The sequence below is a fragment of the Microcaecilia unicolor genome, chromosome 2, assembly GCF_901765095.1.
Source record: "Microcaecilia unicolor chromosome 2, aMicUni1.1, whole genome shotgun sequence".
NCBI lineage: Eukaryota > Metazoa > Chordata > Amphibia > Gymnophiona > Siphonopidae > Microcaecilia > Microcaecilia unicolor.
In genome coordinates, this window is record NC_044032.1 from 451,259,495 (window position 1) to 451,278,318 (window position 18,824).

At 44.2% G+C, this 18,824-nt stretch overlaps 1 protein-coding gene across 1 annotated transcript in view; it reads left to right on the forward strand.

The window, feature by feature from the left end:
• The window catches only part of LOC115462551 (dynactin subunit 1-like), a 277,665-nt gene that overhangs the window by 169,778 nt on the left and 89,063 nt on the right, over positions 1-18,824 (forward strand). The window contains exons 12-17 of the mRNA XM_030192544.1: positions 5,636-5,795; positions 6,933-7,037; positions 8,536-8,727; positions 9,551-9,667; positions 12,395-12,547; positions 14,757-14,917. Coding sequence (XP_030048404.1) covers positions 5,636-5,795; positions 6,933-7,037; positions 8,536-8,727; positions 9,551-9,667; positions 12,395-12,547; positions 14,757-14,917 — 888 coding nt within the window. The remainder of the gene's footprint in view (positions 1-5,635; positions 5,796-6,932; positions 7,038-8,535; positions 8,728-9,550; positions 9,668-12,394; positions 12,548-14,756; positions 14,918-18,824) is intronic.

Consider the following 18,824-nt stretch of genomic DNA (forward strand, 5'->3'; position numbering starts at 1 on the left):
CTTCAAGGGGGCAGCAGAAACTCAATATACCCTTAGGGCTGGATATCGGGGGCCGAAAGGAGACTGAAGTCTGGCCATCAGAGTCAAAGGAAATTTGGGCCCTAAGCTTGGACAGCAGGTCTCGACCTAACAAAGGGATTGGACAGTCTGGCATATACAGGAATTCATGAGTGACTGTGTGTGAGCCTAATTGGCATCTACGGGTCGTCAGAAAGGGCCTCCGGTTCTGCACCCCCGTGGCTCCCACCACTCGGACAGTTTTTCCAGACACAGGCGCTAATCGCTCCGTCACAACAGAATGTTCAGCTCCTGTAATAATCATGAATGGAATTGAGCGGCTCCCTATAGTTAACTTGACCATAGGTTCCTGGGAGCCCAGTTTGTAGGAACCCGGTCTGTCCTATTCGTCCCATTCTGCCATCTCGGCTATCCCAATGATGTCAGATTCAGGAGGCTCATACCTTCCCTCTCGAACTCGGCCTCAGCTTCCTCGATCTCCTGGTCCCCTTCTCAGTCCCTGGTGCCTCTGGGGGCATTCATCTTTCCAGTGCCCTCTTTCCTTACAGTAGGCACACTGGTCCCTCTCCAATCTTGGTCTGGGATTCTCCCCCCTTGGCCGGGATTGATTGAAGGAATCTCGGGGCCTGGCTGGTGGTCCGGGGTCCCACTTTGGCTTCCCATTAGCTAGAGGTCGACCTCGGTTAAGGGTGGAGTTAGTAATGGCTGCTGCTAAAAGGTCGGCCTTCTTCTGCATCTTCCGGTCAGCCTCTCGGCGCACCTCCTGATCCCTATTAATGAAAACCTTGGTTGCGATCTCAATTAGCTGGGTGGTATTCATCCCTGCGAATCCCTCCTGACGCTGCAACTTCTTCCGGATATCTGGCATACTCTGGGCCACCAATGCGCTATTCACCATTCTCTGGTTTTCTAGTGCTTCAGGGTCAAATGGGGTGTATGTTCTGTAGGCTTCAATTAGTCGCTCTAAAAAGGCCCCAGGGGATTCAGTTGCCCCTTGGAGAATTTCAGAGACCTTTGCCAGATTAATGGACCTCTTTATGCCTTTCCTCATACCTTCCAGCAAGTCCCGGCAATAGCCAGACAACAGTTCATAGTGCTGCTCATTATTTGGATCCCAAGCTGGAACTGCGCGAGGGAACCGAGCTCTAACCCATTCCTCTAAGTTCTGTGTCCCCTCGGGGGCACGCGCTCGTGTGATAGCCTCAGCATTTTGTAAAATCTTCCGCCTCTCCTCAGTTGTGAAGAGGGTCAGGAGAAGTTGTTGACAATCAGTCCAGGTTGGGTTATGGGTGGCCATAATGCTAGCCACTAGGTCCACCACTGCCTGAGGCTTTTCAGTATAAGAGGGGTAATGCGTCTTCCAATTCAGGAGATCGGTGGTTGTGAAGGGTACATACTGGTAGGCCTGTGCCTGCATAACCTGACCCTCATTATTAGGATCCGGTCGAGTGGTGGTTACCTGACGCAGGGGCAGAACTCTCGAGGAGGTGGGAATGGAACCTGAGGCAGAGCTAGGAGCTACCCTCCTATCATGCTCAAAGGTGATTGCAGCAGGTCTAACCCATTCAGTGGAGGTGTGTTGAACCCCTGAGGGATGGGGAGGGGTACTCATAGACTGAGAGGTGGTCACAGGTGATTCAGTCCATTGAAAGGGATGCCGGGCCCCTGATGAGTGGGTAGGGGTACTAGAGGGAGAGGCTGGGCTGTCAGGAGTTGAGGAGTCAGGGAGTGGAGCCCAAAGTGGGTCTTCGGAGGTTAACAGGGATGTGGCACAGAAGGGTAGAGGCCGGATGAAAGGTCCACCCTAGGATGTGACGGGGTTTGCACAGAAGAGGAGCTATCCGGAGAAGCCTGTGCTGGAGAAGCTTGGGCTGGGCGGCGTGGATCTCTGGGGGTGGCACGGAACCCCAACAATGGGCCATAAGGTGGTGGCTCAAGATCTGAGGGGTCATCAGAGAGTATGGGTTTTTCAGACAGGGTAGGGGCGGAAGCCACCGATTGGGTGGTAGGCTTCCTGGGGCTCTTTCCCTCTTCCAATTTAGATTTTCTAATCTTTCTTTGAACACGGCCTAACATGAATTTTACTGGGGATCCCATATAAGTTTTCAACCAAGAGGGAGGGTCAGTCACAAGGCTGTCCCAGGAATCTATATAGGGGAGTTGTTCAGAATATTCTGGTTCTCCTACAATTATGCTGTAGACCTTCTGGATTACTTCAATATCTAAGCTGCCACTAGAGGGCCACCCCACTCCCATAGATGGCCACTCAACTTCACACAAGGTTCTTAGAGTACTTGAGCTTAAAGTCTGTCCATAATCATTAATTAAAAATCCTTTCTTGAAATTCTTAAGCATACAATCTAGGGGAGTATCAATTTGTCTAGACGATTTCCCTCCCATAATGCTTACAGTTACAACACACAAAAGGGAGGGAGTTTTTGAGAGTGCAGTAAGGGGTCCACACTCTCGAGACACTAGGTAGACAGACACCAATCGCTTCCTTCTGTCGCTGGCCAATTGAACTCGCGTTAATTGGAAACGCAGCTATAAGAAGTCCGCACTCATTTAATCATTCAGGCATCACACATTCCATACAGAAAATCCCACCCAACAATTTCAAATTTCTCAGATACAGATAAGCTCAAGCGGTTTCGCTTCTAATCTCCACTAGACTAAAAGCTACTAAGGCCTTCGCTGAGAGTTGATCAGACTCCCCTTCCCTCAATTTATGAGGGGCTGGTTTACAGTTTCCTAGCTAGGATTACAATACAGAATACAGAATACATACCCGGCGAATGTTCCTCAGTCAGTTGGGTGCCGGTTCAGGATCCCACTTCTGACACCAAGAATTGTTGCAGGAATTGATGCATGAATTACCCCTATTGTTAGCAGAATCTGTGGTACTTCAGGAGTCAAACAGCACACACCAGAATGAGAGAGAAATCTTCTTTATTTGCCAGCAAACATAGTAGGACATCAGCATTAAGTCTCTTCTTCTCTTTCTCAGCTCTCTTTGTCTTTGTGGCTTCTGTCTCAGCTTCTTCTCTTCTGCTGTCTGTCTTCCTTCAGCTCTCTTTCTTCTGTCTGTTCCTTCTGACGTAAGCTGCTTTTGCTCCCTCTTAAATACAGTGCTATCCCCCTCTCTAGCCCCCCTTACTTTCCAGATGGTAAAGAATAGATTGGTTACCTTGCCTCAGCCAATCATTACTTTAAAAATATCAGTTACATAGGTTTGATATTTCTCAAACTGACCTATGACCTGGGGCCCCTCAAACCAGACAATATGGCACCAGTCTCTTACATTTTCATTATGATTAATTTCTCATATTCCTAGTCAACTCCATACTAACTGCTAACTGAACTCTGGCATTCATTAAGGGGTCAAGGGCCAGTCTTACTTAATAGCATCCAGCTATAGTTGGTTATTTCTTTCAAAACCATTCCTATACTTAGCTAATCAATCAAGGAGAAGAGAGCTGACTTCTCTGACCTCTTTCACTTATTAGCTTCATACATTGAACCAGCCAGAACTATGGCTAAGTCAAACCATATGCTGATCTCTTCAACTACAGTTTTGCTTAGAAAGCAACACTGAGTTGAACAGACATTCTACACAGAAACAAAACTTATTAATTACACAGAAAAACATATTCTAAAATACACAGAATCAATATTCCTTATAACAAATCTACATATCAAGAACTTCTAAAATCTAACTCATTTATATCTAGAATTATTTAACCAGCTTTAAACTACTTTTAAACTACAGCATGTCTGGCTCATGCTTTGTTCATTCATAATAGTATACAGATGTGCTAGCTAGCATTGGCAATCCATCACTCACAAGGGGTCTTTCTGACCTTTCTAACCTTTAGCTAGATTTCTAAATAATCTAAACCAGATGACATTCCTCCATCACTTGCAGAACTGAAAAAGTTGAATTCAAGCACCAAGCTTTTAAACCCCAATTAATATGGCTTCTTATATATGTATAATTATGCCCACTGCCTCAATAGGTCTTCACTTATGGGAAAGAAGTTGGAGATGTGAGTACGGTGGGGTGCCCTGGAGGGCATTGTAGCTCTATTATACTGCTCTTTTTTTCTCCTTTCCTATCCAAAAGGAATTCTATTTCTTCAAACAATGGCATCACTTGGGGATGGGATGAGTAAAATATTTTTTCACTCAGCGTAGAGTTAAGCTCTAGAACTTGTTGCTGGAGAATGTGATAAAAGTAATTATTGTAGCTGGGTTCAGAAAAGGTTTGGACAATGGCCTGCCGTTAAAGTCCATAAACTGTTATTAAGACAAACCTAGGGAAAGCCACAGCCTATCTCTGGGATCCTGCCAGGTATTTGTGACCTGGATAGGCCACTTCCTGATCTGACACACTATGGCAATTCTTATGCCCTTGTGTTCTCATGCACATAAGTACCAAAACATGGAGGTACTGATTTTGCTACTTACACATGTAGATGACGGCATTTACACATGTGAGTGCAATATTTTAGAAAACTACACTTCCAAGTGTAGCAAATTTTGAGCCTTGAAAAAAGGGGACATTTTATAACTCCAGGTCCAGACAAGCATTTACTGTATATTTGCACTTGCTGGGAAGCAGATGTAAACACCAATGTCTAGCTTTTCTTAAAGTATAAATGAATTCCAGCTGTGAAATCAAGAATACACGTATAATTTATGTTCCTGCTCAAAGCACACCTATTATACACTCATGACCCAGCCCTGTCCAAGCTTTGCATCTCTCAACTTTTATATTTGTAAATAGTATTTTTCTAAAATCAAGATTTACAAATGTTGGCCATTTACACATGTAAATTCCTTCTGTTTATGCCAGAACAGTTCCCCCTGCAGTAGACTCTAAGGGGCCTTTTTACTAAAGGGTTGCCTCGCGGCAACCCAGAACTACCGCCGGCCCAACGTGGCCACCTCGAGTGGGTCCATTTTTATGTACTAATTTGTTACTTTTTAATTTTGATTTTTCATGTGAATAAATACATATTTTTTTGGTATCCTCATCCATTCTCCTCACTTTTTGTCTTTTATCTCACGGTTTCGTGAGGGCGTTTACCTTCTCTTTGTTTTTGCTTCACCTCGAGTGCGCACCATTTCCGGTGCTATGGAAAATATTTCTATAATTTCTAACGTGGCACTAACCGGTTACTGCTGAGTTACCACAGGAGCCCTTACCGCCATCTCAATGGGTGGTAAGTACTCCTCCCCCCCCCCCAACATGGCCACAAAGTAAGAATAATCTTACCGCCTGGCCAAATGTTTTTTTAGGGGCTTTTTATCCCCTGCGGTAAAAAGGGCTCTGGCGCACAACAAAAACAGCTACCACAGGGTCCTTTTTACCGCAGCTTGGTAAAAGTAACCCTTAGAACAGTAACCCAAGACTAGAGATCTTAGCAGGACAAAGCTGTGTCTGGCCTAAACAGCCTGCGGAGCAAGCTTCTTGTTTGCTGTGTGCGCGACCTTATCTATAGCCTTATTCTATAGATTTGTAGTTTTAAGTACACAGTTTAGCTGAGTGGAAGAGCAGTTCCACAGTGCTACAGATGTGTTTCACGCTATCTATATATAACTCTACTTTTTGCAGGATGCGCGACCTCTCTGCATCAGAGAAGCAGGAACACACGAGGGTGCAGAAACACATGGAGAAGAAGAATAGTGAACTGGAGACAATGCGCCAACAGAGAGAGAAGCTGCAGGAGGAAGTTAGGCAAGCCGAGAGGACCATTGATGAGCTGAAGGAGCAGGCAAGTCCCTCCCAAGAGATGTGAGGATGAACGGGGAGTTAGTCTTGTTTATGAGTATTCAGTGAGGAATGGAGGGCAGCAGGAACATCATAGAAACTGAGAGATTCACCCAAGGTGGTGTACAGTAGGTACAGTTTACTATCAAACTTACAATTCTGTTAACAGCATAACAATAGTAAAAATGTACAAGTTTTAACATAAATAAAATGAAAGAGGAAACTTGAAAACAGCAAATTGAAACCTAATAATAAGACTACCATAAAACAGGATCAAAAATATACATATTTACAGCACTGAAATTCAAATAACAGAGCTACAATATGATGCAAGCATTATAATGATGAAATATCTAATAAACACATAATTAAAACATTCAAATAAAATTGCTATGATAGTATATTTTAACCCAGTAGGCAACATTGTTACTAAGAAAAACTCACTTTTAAATGGTTCAACAATTTATTTTGGACATCAAATTAAAATGAATTACAATGATATATTTAATGGTACAGAAATTAGGCATGAAGACTAAGAGAAAACAGAATTGAAGCAATTTGAACACATTTTCTAATTTCCTTTATTCCTAGTACAGGGTTGAGTGGGTGGGTGAGCAGTAGCTAAGGTGGGAATTGAACCCATTTCCCCTGTATCTTAGGTTACAACTCTAACCACTAGGCCATGTCCCAAACCCCACAATATTTCACAGTTTCACCACTGTGGAGTTTATATTTCCACCACCAAACTTTTCACAGCATGCACTCCAGCCCCATGGTCACTGGAAAGCCTCTTTTTAACTCAGCTGAAAGTACACATGATATGCAGGACTCTGTGTGCTTTTAGGCAAACAGAAGAGGGCATTTTCACTTAGGTAAATCACTTTGGGCCCTGTTTTTAACGCACCTACAATTAGTGCACAAACTAACCGTGTAGGCGCCTATAGGGATATTGTAGGCGCGTACATGGTTAACGTGCATTAAAGATGCTAACACACCTATAACGCGGCTAAGTAAACAGGGCTCTTTGAAAGGTTCTCTACTTGTGTAATGCAGAAACAAAACAATTAGTTAATTTTCCTGGAAGTACCAGGGTAAGGCTTAACCTTTACCCTTTTCTTTTTGTGTGGGATGTTTCTTACAGGTAGATGCGGCTCTGGGTGCTGAAGAGATGGTGGAAATGCTGACAGAAAGAAACCTAGATCTAGAGGAGAAAGTTCGGGAGCTTCACGAAACAGTCAGCGATCTGGTGAGACCTTTAGATCTCGGAAGCAATTAACTCAAAATATGATTTTATCAGACTCTATGTTAGGATATTTGGTAGTAAAGTAGGTTACTAGAGAGGTTGCCATTTTTGAAGATAAGCCCTTTTCTACTGAAGACACTAGTAGAAATTGATAACTGATAGGAAAATAAAGAAAAATTTCCAGTTGCTATAGTAGAACAAATGTTTGTTTAATCTTTTTGCATGCCACAGTTTTTCTCCTTGTCATTCCATTCACTGTGTCTGTGCAGACATTGAACTAGCAAGATGCACTGCATATATGTTTGGAATATATAAAGGGGCATTTTCAATATGACATCTAAATTCGATTTTGGACATTTTTCGGATAACGGCCGTAAATCCAGTAGCGTACGTGGCCATTTTCAAATCAGAAAAAAGTCCAACTTTTTGTTTTGAAAACGGTCATTTACTAGATGTTTTTGTGCTCAGTGCATCAATCTCTTAGGGCCATTTTCAAAAAATAAAGTACAAGTGAAAAACAAAAACAAGCCATTGGGATGTTTGGGGGCCAGCATTCCGATTAGACTGGCCACACAGACATTCCAGCAAAGCAGTGGGGCACCCTAGGGGACACTGCAGTGGACTTCACCTAAAAGGTTCCAGGTACACATCTCACCATTACCCCCTTATATTGTATGGGGAGCCCTCCAAAACCCACCAAAAATCAACTGTACCTAACTCTACTTCACTACAATAGCCCTTATGCCTGCAGGTGTCACCTATATGTAGGTACAGTAGGTATTTAGTGTTTTTTGGGGCGCTCACATTTTCCACAACAAGTGTACTAGTGTGGGATATAGGCCTAGGTCCCTTTCTGTACAGTCCACTGCACCGACCACTAGGCTACTTCTGGGACCTGCTTGCTGCTCTAATAGGAATGGCCATCATATCTGAAGTTGTCATAGAGCCTGGTATGTACTGTCACTGTCACATCTTAGGGGACTGGGAGGGGTCAGTGATTACTGGGGAATAATGGAGGTTATGCCTCAATCTCTCCAGTGGTCATCTGGTTATTTAGGACACCTTTTGGTCACTTAGTTGTGATTGAAACAGGTCTAGCCAAAAAGTCTTAATTTGGGCCCTAGATTTTTTCATTTTGTTCCATTATTGTAGAAAAATGTCTATCTTTTGGTGCCAATCATGTCCTGGCCAAAACATGCTCCCAACACACCCCCTTGAAAGTTAAACGAACTGTGGAGCAAAACATCAAAAATTGGGGTGTCAAAAATTGCAACTTGGACGTTTTTGAGAGAAAAACGTCCTTCTGCCACCTTATGATGTTTTTTTGTTTTGAAAATGAGCCTCATTGTGTGCCTGTTTTTTGGGTGTTAGTTTTAGGTTAGCAGTTGATTATTTGGTGCAGTAATTTGGAGCAACAAGTTCCTGTGGTTTTAAGATGTGTTACAGAAATGTGTACCAAAATCTCATTTTAGTTTTTTCTCCCTCTCCCTGTGGCTGTTAGGAAGCAATAAATGAAATGAATGATGAACTGCAAGAGAATGCAAGAGAAACAGAGCTGGAACTGAGAGAGCAGGTGGACATGGCTGCAGCCCGTGTGCGAGAGGCAGAGAAGCGTGTGGAGGCTGCTCAGGAGACCGTGGCAGACTATCAACAAACCATTAAAAAATACCGGGATCTAACAGCACACTTACAGGTACTGACCCTTTACTTGCAGGTTGTTACGTGGTATTTGGAATCCCTCACCACCCTTACTTACAACTACAATAGTCTCAATTAGCTGACATAAATTGGACCAACAGGTTATTGGATAACTGAAAAGTCAGATAATCTGAGGCTCTACACACTGTACTACACTGAATCACTACCCTACCCCCTCGGCCACACTCAGGTCATCCCTCCTTCCTCCCCCCCCCCCCCCCCCCCACAAACAGCAGCAGCCTCTGTGCTCCCAGTCCTCCCCTCCATCCACCTAACCAGACAAGTATAGACCCCCAGGTTTACCTTCAAAGCCCTGGTGGTCCAGTAGTGAGGTTGGGACAGTAGCAATCTCCAGTCACTGCTGCCCATGCCAGCTGTGCTTTCAAAATGGCTGCCACAACCTTTGGTGGCAGTCTAGCAAAACTAACAAAATCCTAGACTTCTACTTGATGGTCTTATTGATGTTGTGTTTTCGTTGTTGATGAAAAACAACCCTTGTTTAAGAAAATCCATTGGGGTGACAACTAAACCTACTTGTCTTCAAAGACAACAAATCTTTTTACATAAAACAGGTATCCTCTAAATACAGATGTTCTCCTGTTACACAAGGCCTCTCACCTTCCCTTTTGGTGGTGGTCTCCAGTTAAAGCTGTATTATCAGAAGAAAGGAGAGCAGTGGGGTTGCAGCAGTATAGAAATTTCCACACCTGTGTGATAAAGGCCTATAAGTCTTTCAGACTCCCAGGGGGAGTTCCAGGAGGTTGGCATGCTGTACGTTTCTGCTCATCATCTGTTACCATTTTCCCTTCTGTGTTTAGGAAATGAACCGAGAGCTGATGAGCCAGCAGGAGGCCTCTGTGGAACAGCAACAAGAACCTCCACCAGAGATGTTTGACTTTAAGATCAAATTTGCTGAGACCAAGGCTCATGCCAAGGTATTGTTTGCTTATTCATGTCAGGATACAGAGGGCCTGATATTCGACATGCGGGAGGCAGCCTGCATAAGTACCGCGACGCGATCGGTGCTGACTCCGGATATTCAATTCCGGGCTGCTGTTTCCGGTACCAGCTTTGAACATCTAGGGGTTTTTTGGCCAACTCAAACTTTAACTGGCTAAGTGAACATTCAGCACTGGCCAGTTAAGTTTATAGCATTCAAAGATAGGACTGCTATATTGGTGGACCTTATCACGTGCTATAGCCAGTTAGCCGCTATGTACTAACCGTGAATATTCAGTGGAGATAACCAGCTATCTCCCACTGAATATTAGCAGTTAGGCTCTTCAACCAGGGCTTTATTGGAGGAAGTAACTAACTTGTTAGTCTCTCACTCACACACATACATACAAGGAGGGACACAGGCTGCACATACTGCAGAAGGACATGTTTTTCCACTCCTACCCTAGCTGAGATAATATTTAATCTTGTCTCTGACCTCATAAGCAACTTTCTTTAGCTCGAGTTATTTGCAGCAGGGCCCATAGGAATAAAATGGGCCTTGCTGCAGATAACTCGAGCTAAGCTAAGCTGCCCCATACCTGGTGATAAATTTCTTGCTGTGTCCACACATCAAAAGCCATTCTACCCAGTATTCAAAAGGGTGTATTTGGACAGGAGAGGCTCCTACCCGGCTAAATCTCGCAGTTAGTGCTGCTGAAAATCGCCGTTAACCATCCATTTCAGAACTGGTTTGGTTAAGGGCAGGCCGGGGTGGAACCTATGCAGAGCGCCTACTTATCCGATTAGCAGTGATTTTCAGACCACTAAACAGCTAACTAACCTTATAAAGTTAACTGGGCACCATCTGAATATTGGCCGGTGCCCAGTTAACTTCCAGGTGACCACTGAGACCTGAATATTGAATGCCGGATGCTGTGCATGCCCCAGCTTTGAATATCTGGGGTCAGTTCAGCCCATGGCTGTTTGCAGCTCAGATTCCACTTACCACTGGGAGCTGAATATCAGTCAGACTGTTTCCATCTCTGCATTGTGTGGTCATAGGAGGGAGGGGAGGGATTAGTAAGCTTGACTCAGGAGAGAGACCTTGGGGTGTTGGTGTCTGAGGATCTAAAGGTGAAGAAATGATGCGACAAGGCGACGGCTGTGGCCAGAAGGATGCTAGGCTGCATAGAGAGGGATTTAACCAGCAAAAGAAAGGAGGTGTTGATGCCCCTCTACAAGTTGTTGATGAGGCCTCGCTTGGAGTATTATGTTCAGTTTTAGAGGCCGTGTCTTGCTAATGATGTAAAAAGACTAGAAGTGGTGCAAAGAAAAGCTACAAAAATGGTATGGGATTTGCGTTGCAAACCGTATGAGGAGAGACTTGCTGACCTGAACATGTATACCTTGGAGGAAAGGAGAAACGGGTGACATGATACAGACGTTCAAATATTTGAAAGGTATTAATCCACAAACAAACCTTTTTCAGAGACAGGAAGGTGGTAGAACTAGAGGGCATGAATTGAGACAAATCCCAGACAAGCAGTTGCTTCCCATGTCTGTCTCAATAGCAGACTATGGACTTTTCTTCCAGGAATTTGTCCAAACCGTTTTTAAACCCAGATACACTAACCGCTGTTACCACATCCTCCGGCAAAGAGTTCCAGAGCTTAACTCATTAAAATTTGTGCACGCATCTGGATGCACGCTGTTTTATAAGGCACTGTGCCCAGCTCCCATAGTGCGTATCTCAAAAGGGGGTGTGGACACGTGCATGTTGGGGGAGTTCCAAGTAACTGCGCATGGAATTACGGAATACTGCCTAAGCATGCCTGGGCACCGGCATTCACACCAGGTTTCAGCAGCTGTAAGTCTGGCACAGGATCCATGCTAAACATTCGCACCCTTTATAGAATAGCGCTTAGCGCTGAATTTTTTGGCACCCAAGATTCAGCATTGTTTATAGAATTGCCTCCTAAGTGATTTTACCACATATGCTATAGAATAGCGTTTACCTCCCATGTGTGTAATTGCCAGCGGCGCCAATCATGGACGTAAAGCTGCTACGCAATGCGCCATATAAATAGTAAAAACGCCGCGGCCATTTTTGATATATGGAGAAAAAAGCACGGTGATATATTCCAGTTTAAATAAGGAGACACACCTTGAAACAGCTATTATTGCGAAACATGAGATCATGTCGGATTGATTGTCTCCATAATAAAACTGAAGAAATATTGAAGGAAGAGATGTAGATATAGTGACACCACAATTTTAAAGCTAAGTAGAATTTAAATTAAAGCTTGAATTGAATTTGTAATGGAAAAAATAAGATCAAATGAGGAGTATCTGCCCACCATAAAAGTGCCTGGCTCACATTAGCCTGAATGGTGGTGACAGAGGTATCTGATAGATCTTATACAAGGAGTACCGTTTAAAATGGTTTAGAGTACTATTTAAGTACTATTTAAGTAAATAATAGATGAGTTGGGTATTATATTGTGGATGATACAAATGACCCCCTCGCTGAGAAAATACTGATACTATATAAATTGGATGGTTCATTATATTCCTATGGACATCTTATCATTTAGCATGCACTAATCGTTAGCGTGTGCTAAATCTGTTAACGCACCTCAGTAAAAGGGACCCCTAAGTTATAGAATTGTCCTTTTAGTTATTACTTGCTGCCTTTAGCTTATTGTTAGGTATGTTTCCTTTAGGCCATTGAGATGGAGCTGCGCAAGATGGAGGTACTTCAGTCCAATCGGCACGTGTCCCTTTTGACCACCTTCATGCCTGACAGCTTTCTGTGGCACGGAGGGGACCACGACTGTATCCTGGTGTTGCTGCTTATTCCACGGCTCATATGCAAGGTAAGTGCAACTTTAGGTAGATGAGGAAGGCAACTGCGTTTAATCTCATTCTTTAGGAAGGATTCGTACTGGAGCAAGACAGTTTCCAATTCCACTCCCTTATTGGTTCATACATTTCCACGATGGCCTCGTGCACACTTTGGGCCCAGTATTGAAAGGGAAGGGCAGTTTTGTAACTTGGTGCCGGCATTTACACATCACTTGTGTGAGTGAATATTCAGAATACCTGCACAGTCACAGGTAAGTATCTGCTTTACTTAGCGACCATGAGTAGTGGCAAAACATTGACGTGCTATTTTGTAAAAGATAGGTGTAAGTGCAGTAGCATTTAAATGCAAAGGAGGCATTCACATAGATGGAGCATGGGCAGTTATGCCACTTACACAAAAGTTACGTGCATCCTTGCCACATTTAGGTGCCTGTACTTACCCCAGGTCTGTGGGTACCTCGATTTTATGCACTCCAATACCAGGTTGTGCTAATATTCTGTGCCGAAATATAATAGGCTCTCTCACTCATTGTTCCCTGTAAGCTGAGCGGGTGTCCTCCAACTGCATTGCTACCAGTAGGGGGATGGTGTGTTTTCAACCGTTATGGATAAGCAGGTTCCCTGGAGTCCTGCAGAACTTGCTTGTCTCTCACTATTGAAAACATGATAGTGAAACAGCACCCCCCACTGGCAGGACTGTAGGTGGAGGACTCTTGCTCAGCTTAGAGGGAACAGTGCTCTCACCACACAGCACTGGGTCGCCTAAAGGTAGGCACCCCACCTATAGAATTACCTGCATCCCTGTTAATGGTCATTAGTTTCCAGTGATATTCTACACTGCCAACTATATGTGTAGTGTCCTGAATATACTTGTTTTTTTAAATGCTACAGATGGTGTGTAAAAAAAATATACCCTATGGCTGCTGTGGCTGAATATTGGAAACTGCACTATGGTGTCAGTATTCAAAGCGATTTTACTGGGCATGAGAGGGTCCTGCCCAGGGGGCATACCCAGACCTCGAGGTGGAAGGAGGACAGAGCCCAAAGTGGAGAAGGCACATTTTGGTCCGTCGCCCTGCCGCCCCCCCCCCCCCCCCCCCCCCCCCACTGCCGCTGCTGTATATCTTAGCAGGCGGGGGTCCCCAGCCCCGCCAGCTGAAGCACTGCTGCTGCACATACCTTGGCTGGCGGGGGTCCCCAACCCACGCCAGCTATAGCCTTTGTCCAGCACTGGTCTCCTGCACCGCCGCATTGCCTGCCCTGTTCTCTCTTCCCTTCACATCCGGCACACTCGTTTTAATTAAATTGAGCATGCATGCTCAGTTTCACTAAAACGAGCACGCCAGACTGTGAGGGGAAGAGAGAGCAGGGCAGGCAATGCGGCGGTGCAGGAGACCAGTGCTGGACGAAGGCTTCAGCTGGTGGGGGTTGGGGACCCCTGCCAGCCAAACCAGAGGCCCAGAGCAAATTTAGGGGGGCCCAGGTCCTCATGGTCCCCCATAACTACGCCACTGCTCCTGCCAAGTTAAATCTCGTGTGCAGGGCTATCCTCTGATATTCAGTGGCACTTAAGCCGATAGTGACGCTGAATGTCGGCACTAACCGGTGAAAGTGAAACCGTCTATGTAGCGGGCGGTCCGGGGATATATTTACCCCCATAATTCTATAGTTTGCCATAATGGAGGTAATTTTTATAAGTGACTTTCAACATGTAGAGCAACATTTTACACGCTCAGGTACATTAAAAAATTGCTATGCATACCTCGTTGTAAACGACCTGCAACTTATGCTCCTTGGTGCCCTCTCTGCCTTGATGTCCAGTTATAAAATTACCCTCAACAGATGTACATTTATAAGGCATTTCTCCATGTGAAACAAGTTTACATGTAGAAACCACCTGTACAAAATTGCCCAGGGTATAGGTGTCTGGATTTCTGTGCATACACCTAATTTGTTTGTCTGATTTGTTTGTAGGAGTTTGTAGGAGTGGAGCTTTGGGGTGTTGGGGGGGGGGGGGGGGGGGGGAGGTTGCATTTAATGCACATATTTGACAAAATACACTGATAAATCCATAAAATAAACTGAAAAATGTGTTTCTCTCCGAGAGCAGGTGTAACTGTGTGCAGCTAGTTTCCATTTTGTACATACTGATTATTTACCATAAACATGGAACTACAGAATTTGTATGTTTGTCTGTGCTCTATGAATATTGTGTCGTAGGCTGAACTGATCAGTCATCAGGCTCAGGAGAAGTTTGATCTGAATGGGAATTTGGTAGAACGGACTGGACTTCGTGGAGCACCTGGAGAACAGTTGAGCTTTGCAGCTGGGCTTGTGTATTCACTCAGCCTCCTGCAAACTACGCTGCACAAATATGAACAGTGAGTATCCTGTGGTGATAACTCTGCACATTGTGGTTAACTAAAAAATGCTTCGTAAAAGGACACGGGTTGGCATATGGTATGAGTGTTCTTTGGCTTTTTCATCTGAAGTAAAATTTAACCAGGTTGCATCGTAATCTTGTATCTGAGAGCCACACTAGAAGGATTTTGTCACAGATCTCATCAGTAGAAGGGACCCAAAGACAGTGAGCAGGCTGAGGTTCTGGGACTAGAAAAGCTACTGGACAAAGCACCCCAAGATCAGGTATGGCAAGAGCATGCTGTTCTACCTGTAGCGACCACCTACCTTCGGGATGAGTCTTTTGTTGCTTGCAGCCACTAGGCCTTGACTGCACAAAACCAGAGCCCAGGGACAAGACAAGAGTAGCACACTAACACTTACTGAGAGGTCCCAGGAACAACATTGATTTGAAGCAGAAGGACAGGTTCAGGGCTAAGGAAGACTTTCTAGTGAAGAATCAAGATGAGGAACATAATAGGTTGACCCTTTCTTGCTTTGGCAGGGAGGCCAGACAAAAACTGGATACATTTCTGTATCCATGCGGAACAAGATAGCCACTGAGAAGCAGGGATAACCATCAAGTAGAAAGGAACAGCCAACTAGCCAGGTGGAACATTCTGACTTCTGCTAGTGTGAGTTTACGTTTACCCTGACAAGGTCTTCTTAGAAACTGATCCACATGCAGGCTGGTGGTGGAACTTCACAGATTCTAGAGATCTGATAATGCTTGGCAAATGCATTTTAGTTATCTTTCCTCCAGTCCTGTTCAGGTGATTCAACTTTAAACTCTGCAAAACAATGCATATGGTAGGAGAAAACTGACGCTTGGCTCCCAAGATTTTCGTAGTTTGTAATTTCTGTAATAGTCATCATCCTGAAAGCTGGAACAAAAGTTATGCTCATTAACCAGTAATTGACCTAGAACAGAAACAATAATTTCCAAATTATTAGCCATATTTATTATTTAGAATATTTGCTGTCAGTGGGCTTCAGGAAAAATGTTACCAGAAAATAAGATTGTGTTAATTATTCTTGAAAATAATTACTAATTACTTCTTGTTGTATATAGCGACTACTCCAAGATCCTATTGTTTCATATCACATACAGTGGGGGAAATAAGTATTTGATCCCTTGCTGATTTGTAAGTTTGCCCACTGACAAAGACATGAGCAGCCCATAATTGAAGGGTAGGTTATTGGTAACAGTGAGAGATAGCACATCACAAATTAAATCCGGAAAATCACATTGTGGAAAGTATATGAATTTATTTGCATTTTGCAGAGGGAAATAAGTATTTGATCCCCCACCAACCAGTAAGAGATCTGGCCCCTACAGACCAGGTAGATGCTCCAAATCAACTCGTTACCTGCATGACAGACAGCTGTCGGCAATGGTCACCTGTATGAAAGACACCTGTCCACAGACTCAGTGAATCAGTCAGACTCTAACCTCTACAAAATGGCCAAGAGCAAGGAGCTGTCTAAGGATGTCAGGGACAAGATCATACACCTGCACAAGGCTGGAATGGGCTACAAAACCATCAGTAAGACGCTGGGCGAGAAGGAGACAACTGTTGGTGCCATAGTAAGAAAATGGAAGAAGTACAAAATGACTGTCAATCGACAAAGATCTGGGGCTCCACGCAAAATCTCACCTCGTGGGGTATCCTTGATCATGAGGAAGGTTAGAAATCAGCCTACAACTACAAGGGGGGAACTTGTCAATGATCTCAAGGCAGCTGGGACCACTGTCACCATGAAAACCATTGGTAACACATTACGACATAACGGATTGCAATCCTGCAGTGCCCGCAAGGTCCCCCTGCTCCGGAAGGCACATGTGACGGCCCGTCTGAAGTTTGCCAGTGAACACCTGGATGATGCCGAGAGTGATTGGGAGAAGGTGCTGTGGTCAGATGAGACAAAAATTGAGCTCTTTGGCATGAACTCAACTCGCCGTGTTTGGAGGAAGAGAAATGCTGCCTATGACCCAAAGAACACCGTCCCCACTGTCAAGCATGGAGGTGGAAATGTTATGTTTTGGGGGTGTTTCTCTGCTAAGGGCACAGGACTACTTCACCGCATCAATGGGAGAATGGATGGGGCCATGTACCGTACAATTCTGAGTGACAACCTCCTTCCCTCCGCCAGGGCCTTAAAAATGGGTCGTGGCTGGGTCTTCCAGCACGACAATGACCCAAAACATACAGCCAAGGCAACAAAGGAGTGGCTCAGGAAGAAGCACATTAGGGTCATGGAGTGGCCTAGCCAGTCACCAGACCTTAATCCCATTGAAAACTTATGGAGGGAGCTGAAGCTGCGAGTTGCCAAGCGACAGCCCAGAACTCTTAATGATTTAGAGATGATCTGCAAAGAGGAGTGGACCAAAATTCCTCCTGACATGTGTGCAAACCTCATCATCAACTACAGAAGACGTCTGACCGCTGTGCTTGCCAACAAGGGTTTTGCCACCAAGTATTAGGTCTTGTTTGCCAGAGGGATTAAATACTTATTTCCCTCTGCAGAATGCAAATAAATTCATATACTTTCCACAATGTGATTTTCCGGATTTAATTTGTGATGTGCTATCTCTCACTGTTACCAATAACCTACCCTTCAATTATGGGCTGCTCATGTCTTTGTCAGTGGGCAAACTTACAAAATCAGCAAGGGATCAAATACTTATTTCCCCCACTGTATACCTTTTCAGCATCATGTCTCTGTCACATTGTGCACACCTTGGACCAAGCCTCTGTAATTTTTACTTAGGATTGTTATGGCTTTGCACAAACACGTGTTGCACACCAAGCCTTGTAAGTCTGTAGATGTTGGAGGTTTTCACCAGAGTTGTTTACATTCACTGTTTTACTGCAGTCAACAAATTCAGCTAAAGAGGTTAGGGCTCTTCAGCTTGGAAAAGAGACGGATGAGGGGAGATATGATTGAGGTCTACAAAATCCTGAGTGGTGTAAAACGAGTAAAAGTGAATCAATTTTTTACTCTTTCATAAAGTACAAAGACCAGGGGATACTCAATAAAGCTACATGGGAATACTTTTAAAACAAATAGGAGGAAATATTTTTTCACCCAACTAATAGTCAAGCTCTGGAACTCTTTGACAGAGGAGGTGGTAAAAGCAGTTAGTGTATCTGGGTTTAAAAAAGGTTTGGACAAATTTCTGGAAGAAAAGTCCATAGACTCCTATTGAGAAAGACATGGGAAGTAATTGTTTGCCCTGGGATTTGTAGTATGGAGTGTTGCCACGATTTGGGTTTCTGCCAGGTACTTGTGACCTGGTTTGGCTACTGTTTGGAAAACAGGATACTGGGCTAGATGGACCATTGGTCTGACCCAGTATGGCTGCTCTTATGCATATATCTTCCCAGCTTCTTTCATCTTCCATCTTTGTTCCTCAGCACTTAGCATAAAGTGGAACTTGTGTTGTTGTACAGTTGTACTAAACACCATAGTGCTTATTTTAGAAGCTCTATTCATGTTTTGGATGTCTGAAAACTGACATTTAGATGTCCTTATAACATGGCTGTCCAAATACCGATTTTATAAAGCCAGAATATGGATGTCTAAAACTTGTATGTCTATATGGCAATGACGATGTGGTCTTGGCATGCTTTGGGTGGGACTAGGGAGGGGCAAAAAGATGGACATCCAACTCTGACTGAGAAGGGGAAGGGACATACATATTTAAACCTGGAACTTGGCATGTCCAGGTTACAGAAGGGTGCACTGATTGAGCAGTTATCCACTGAATGGAGTAAGAGAAGTCACAGTAGGCATTTTTCTGTCTCTAGAAGGCTCACAATAGAACAACAACAACAACTTGAATTGGCAGCCTCTGGTTCTCAGCAGCCTGCTGTAACTATTAAG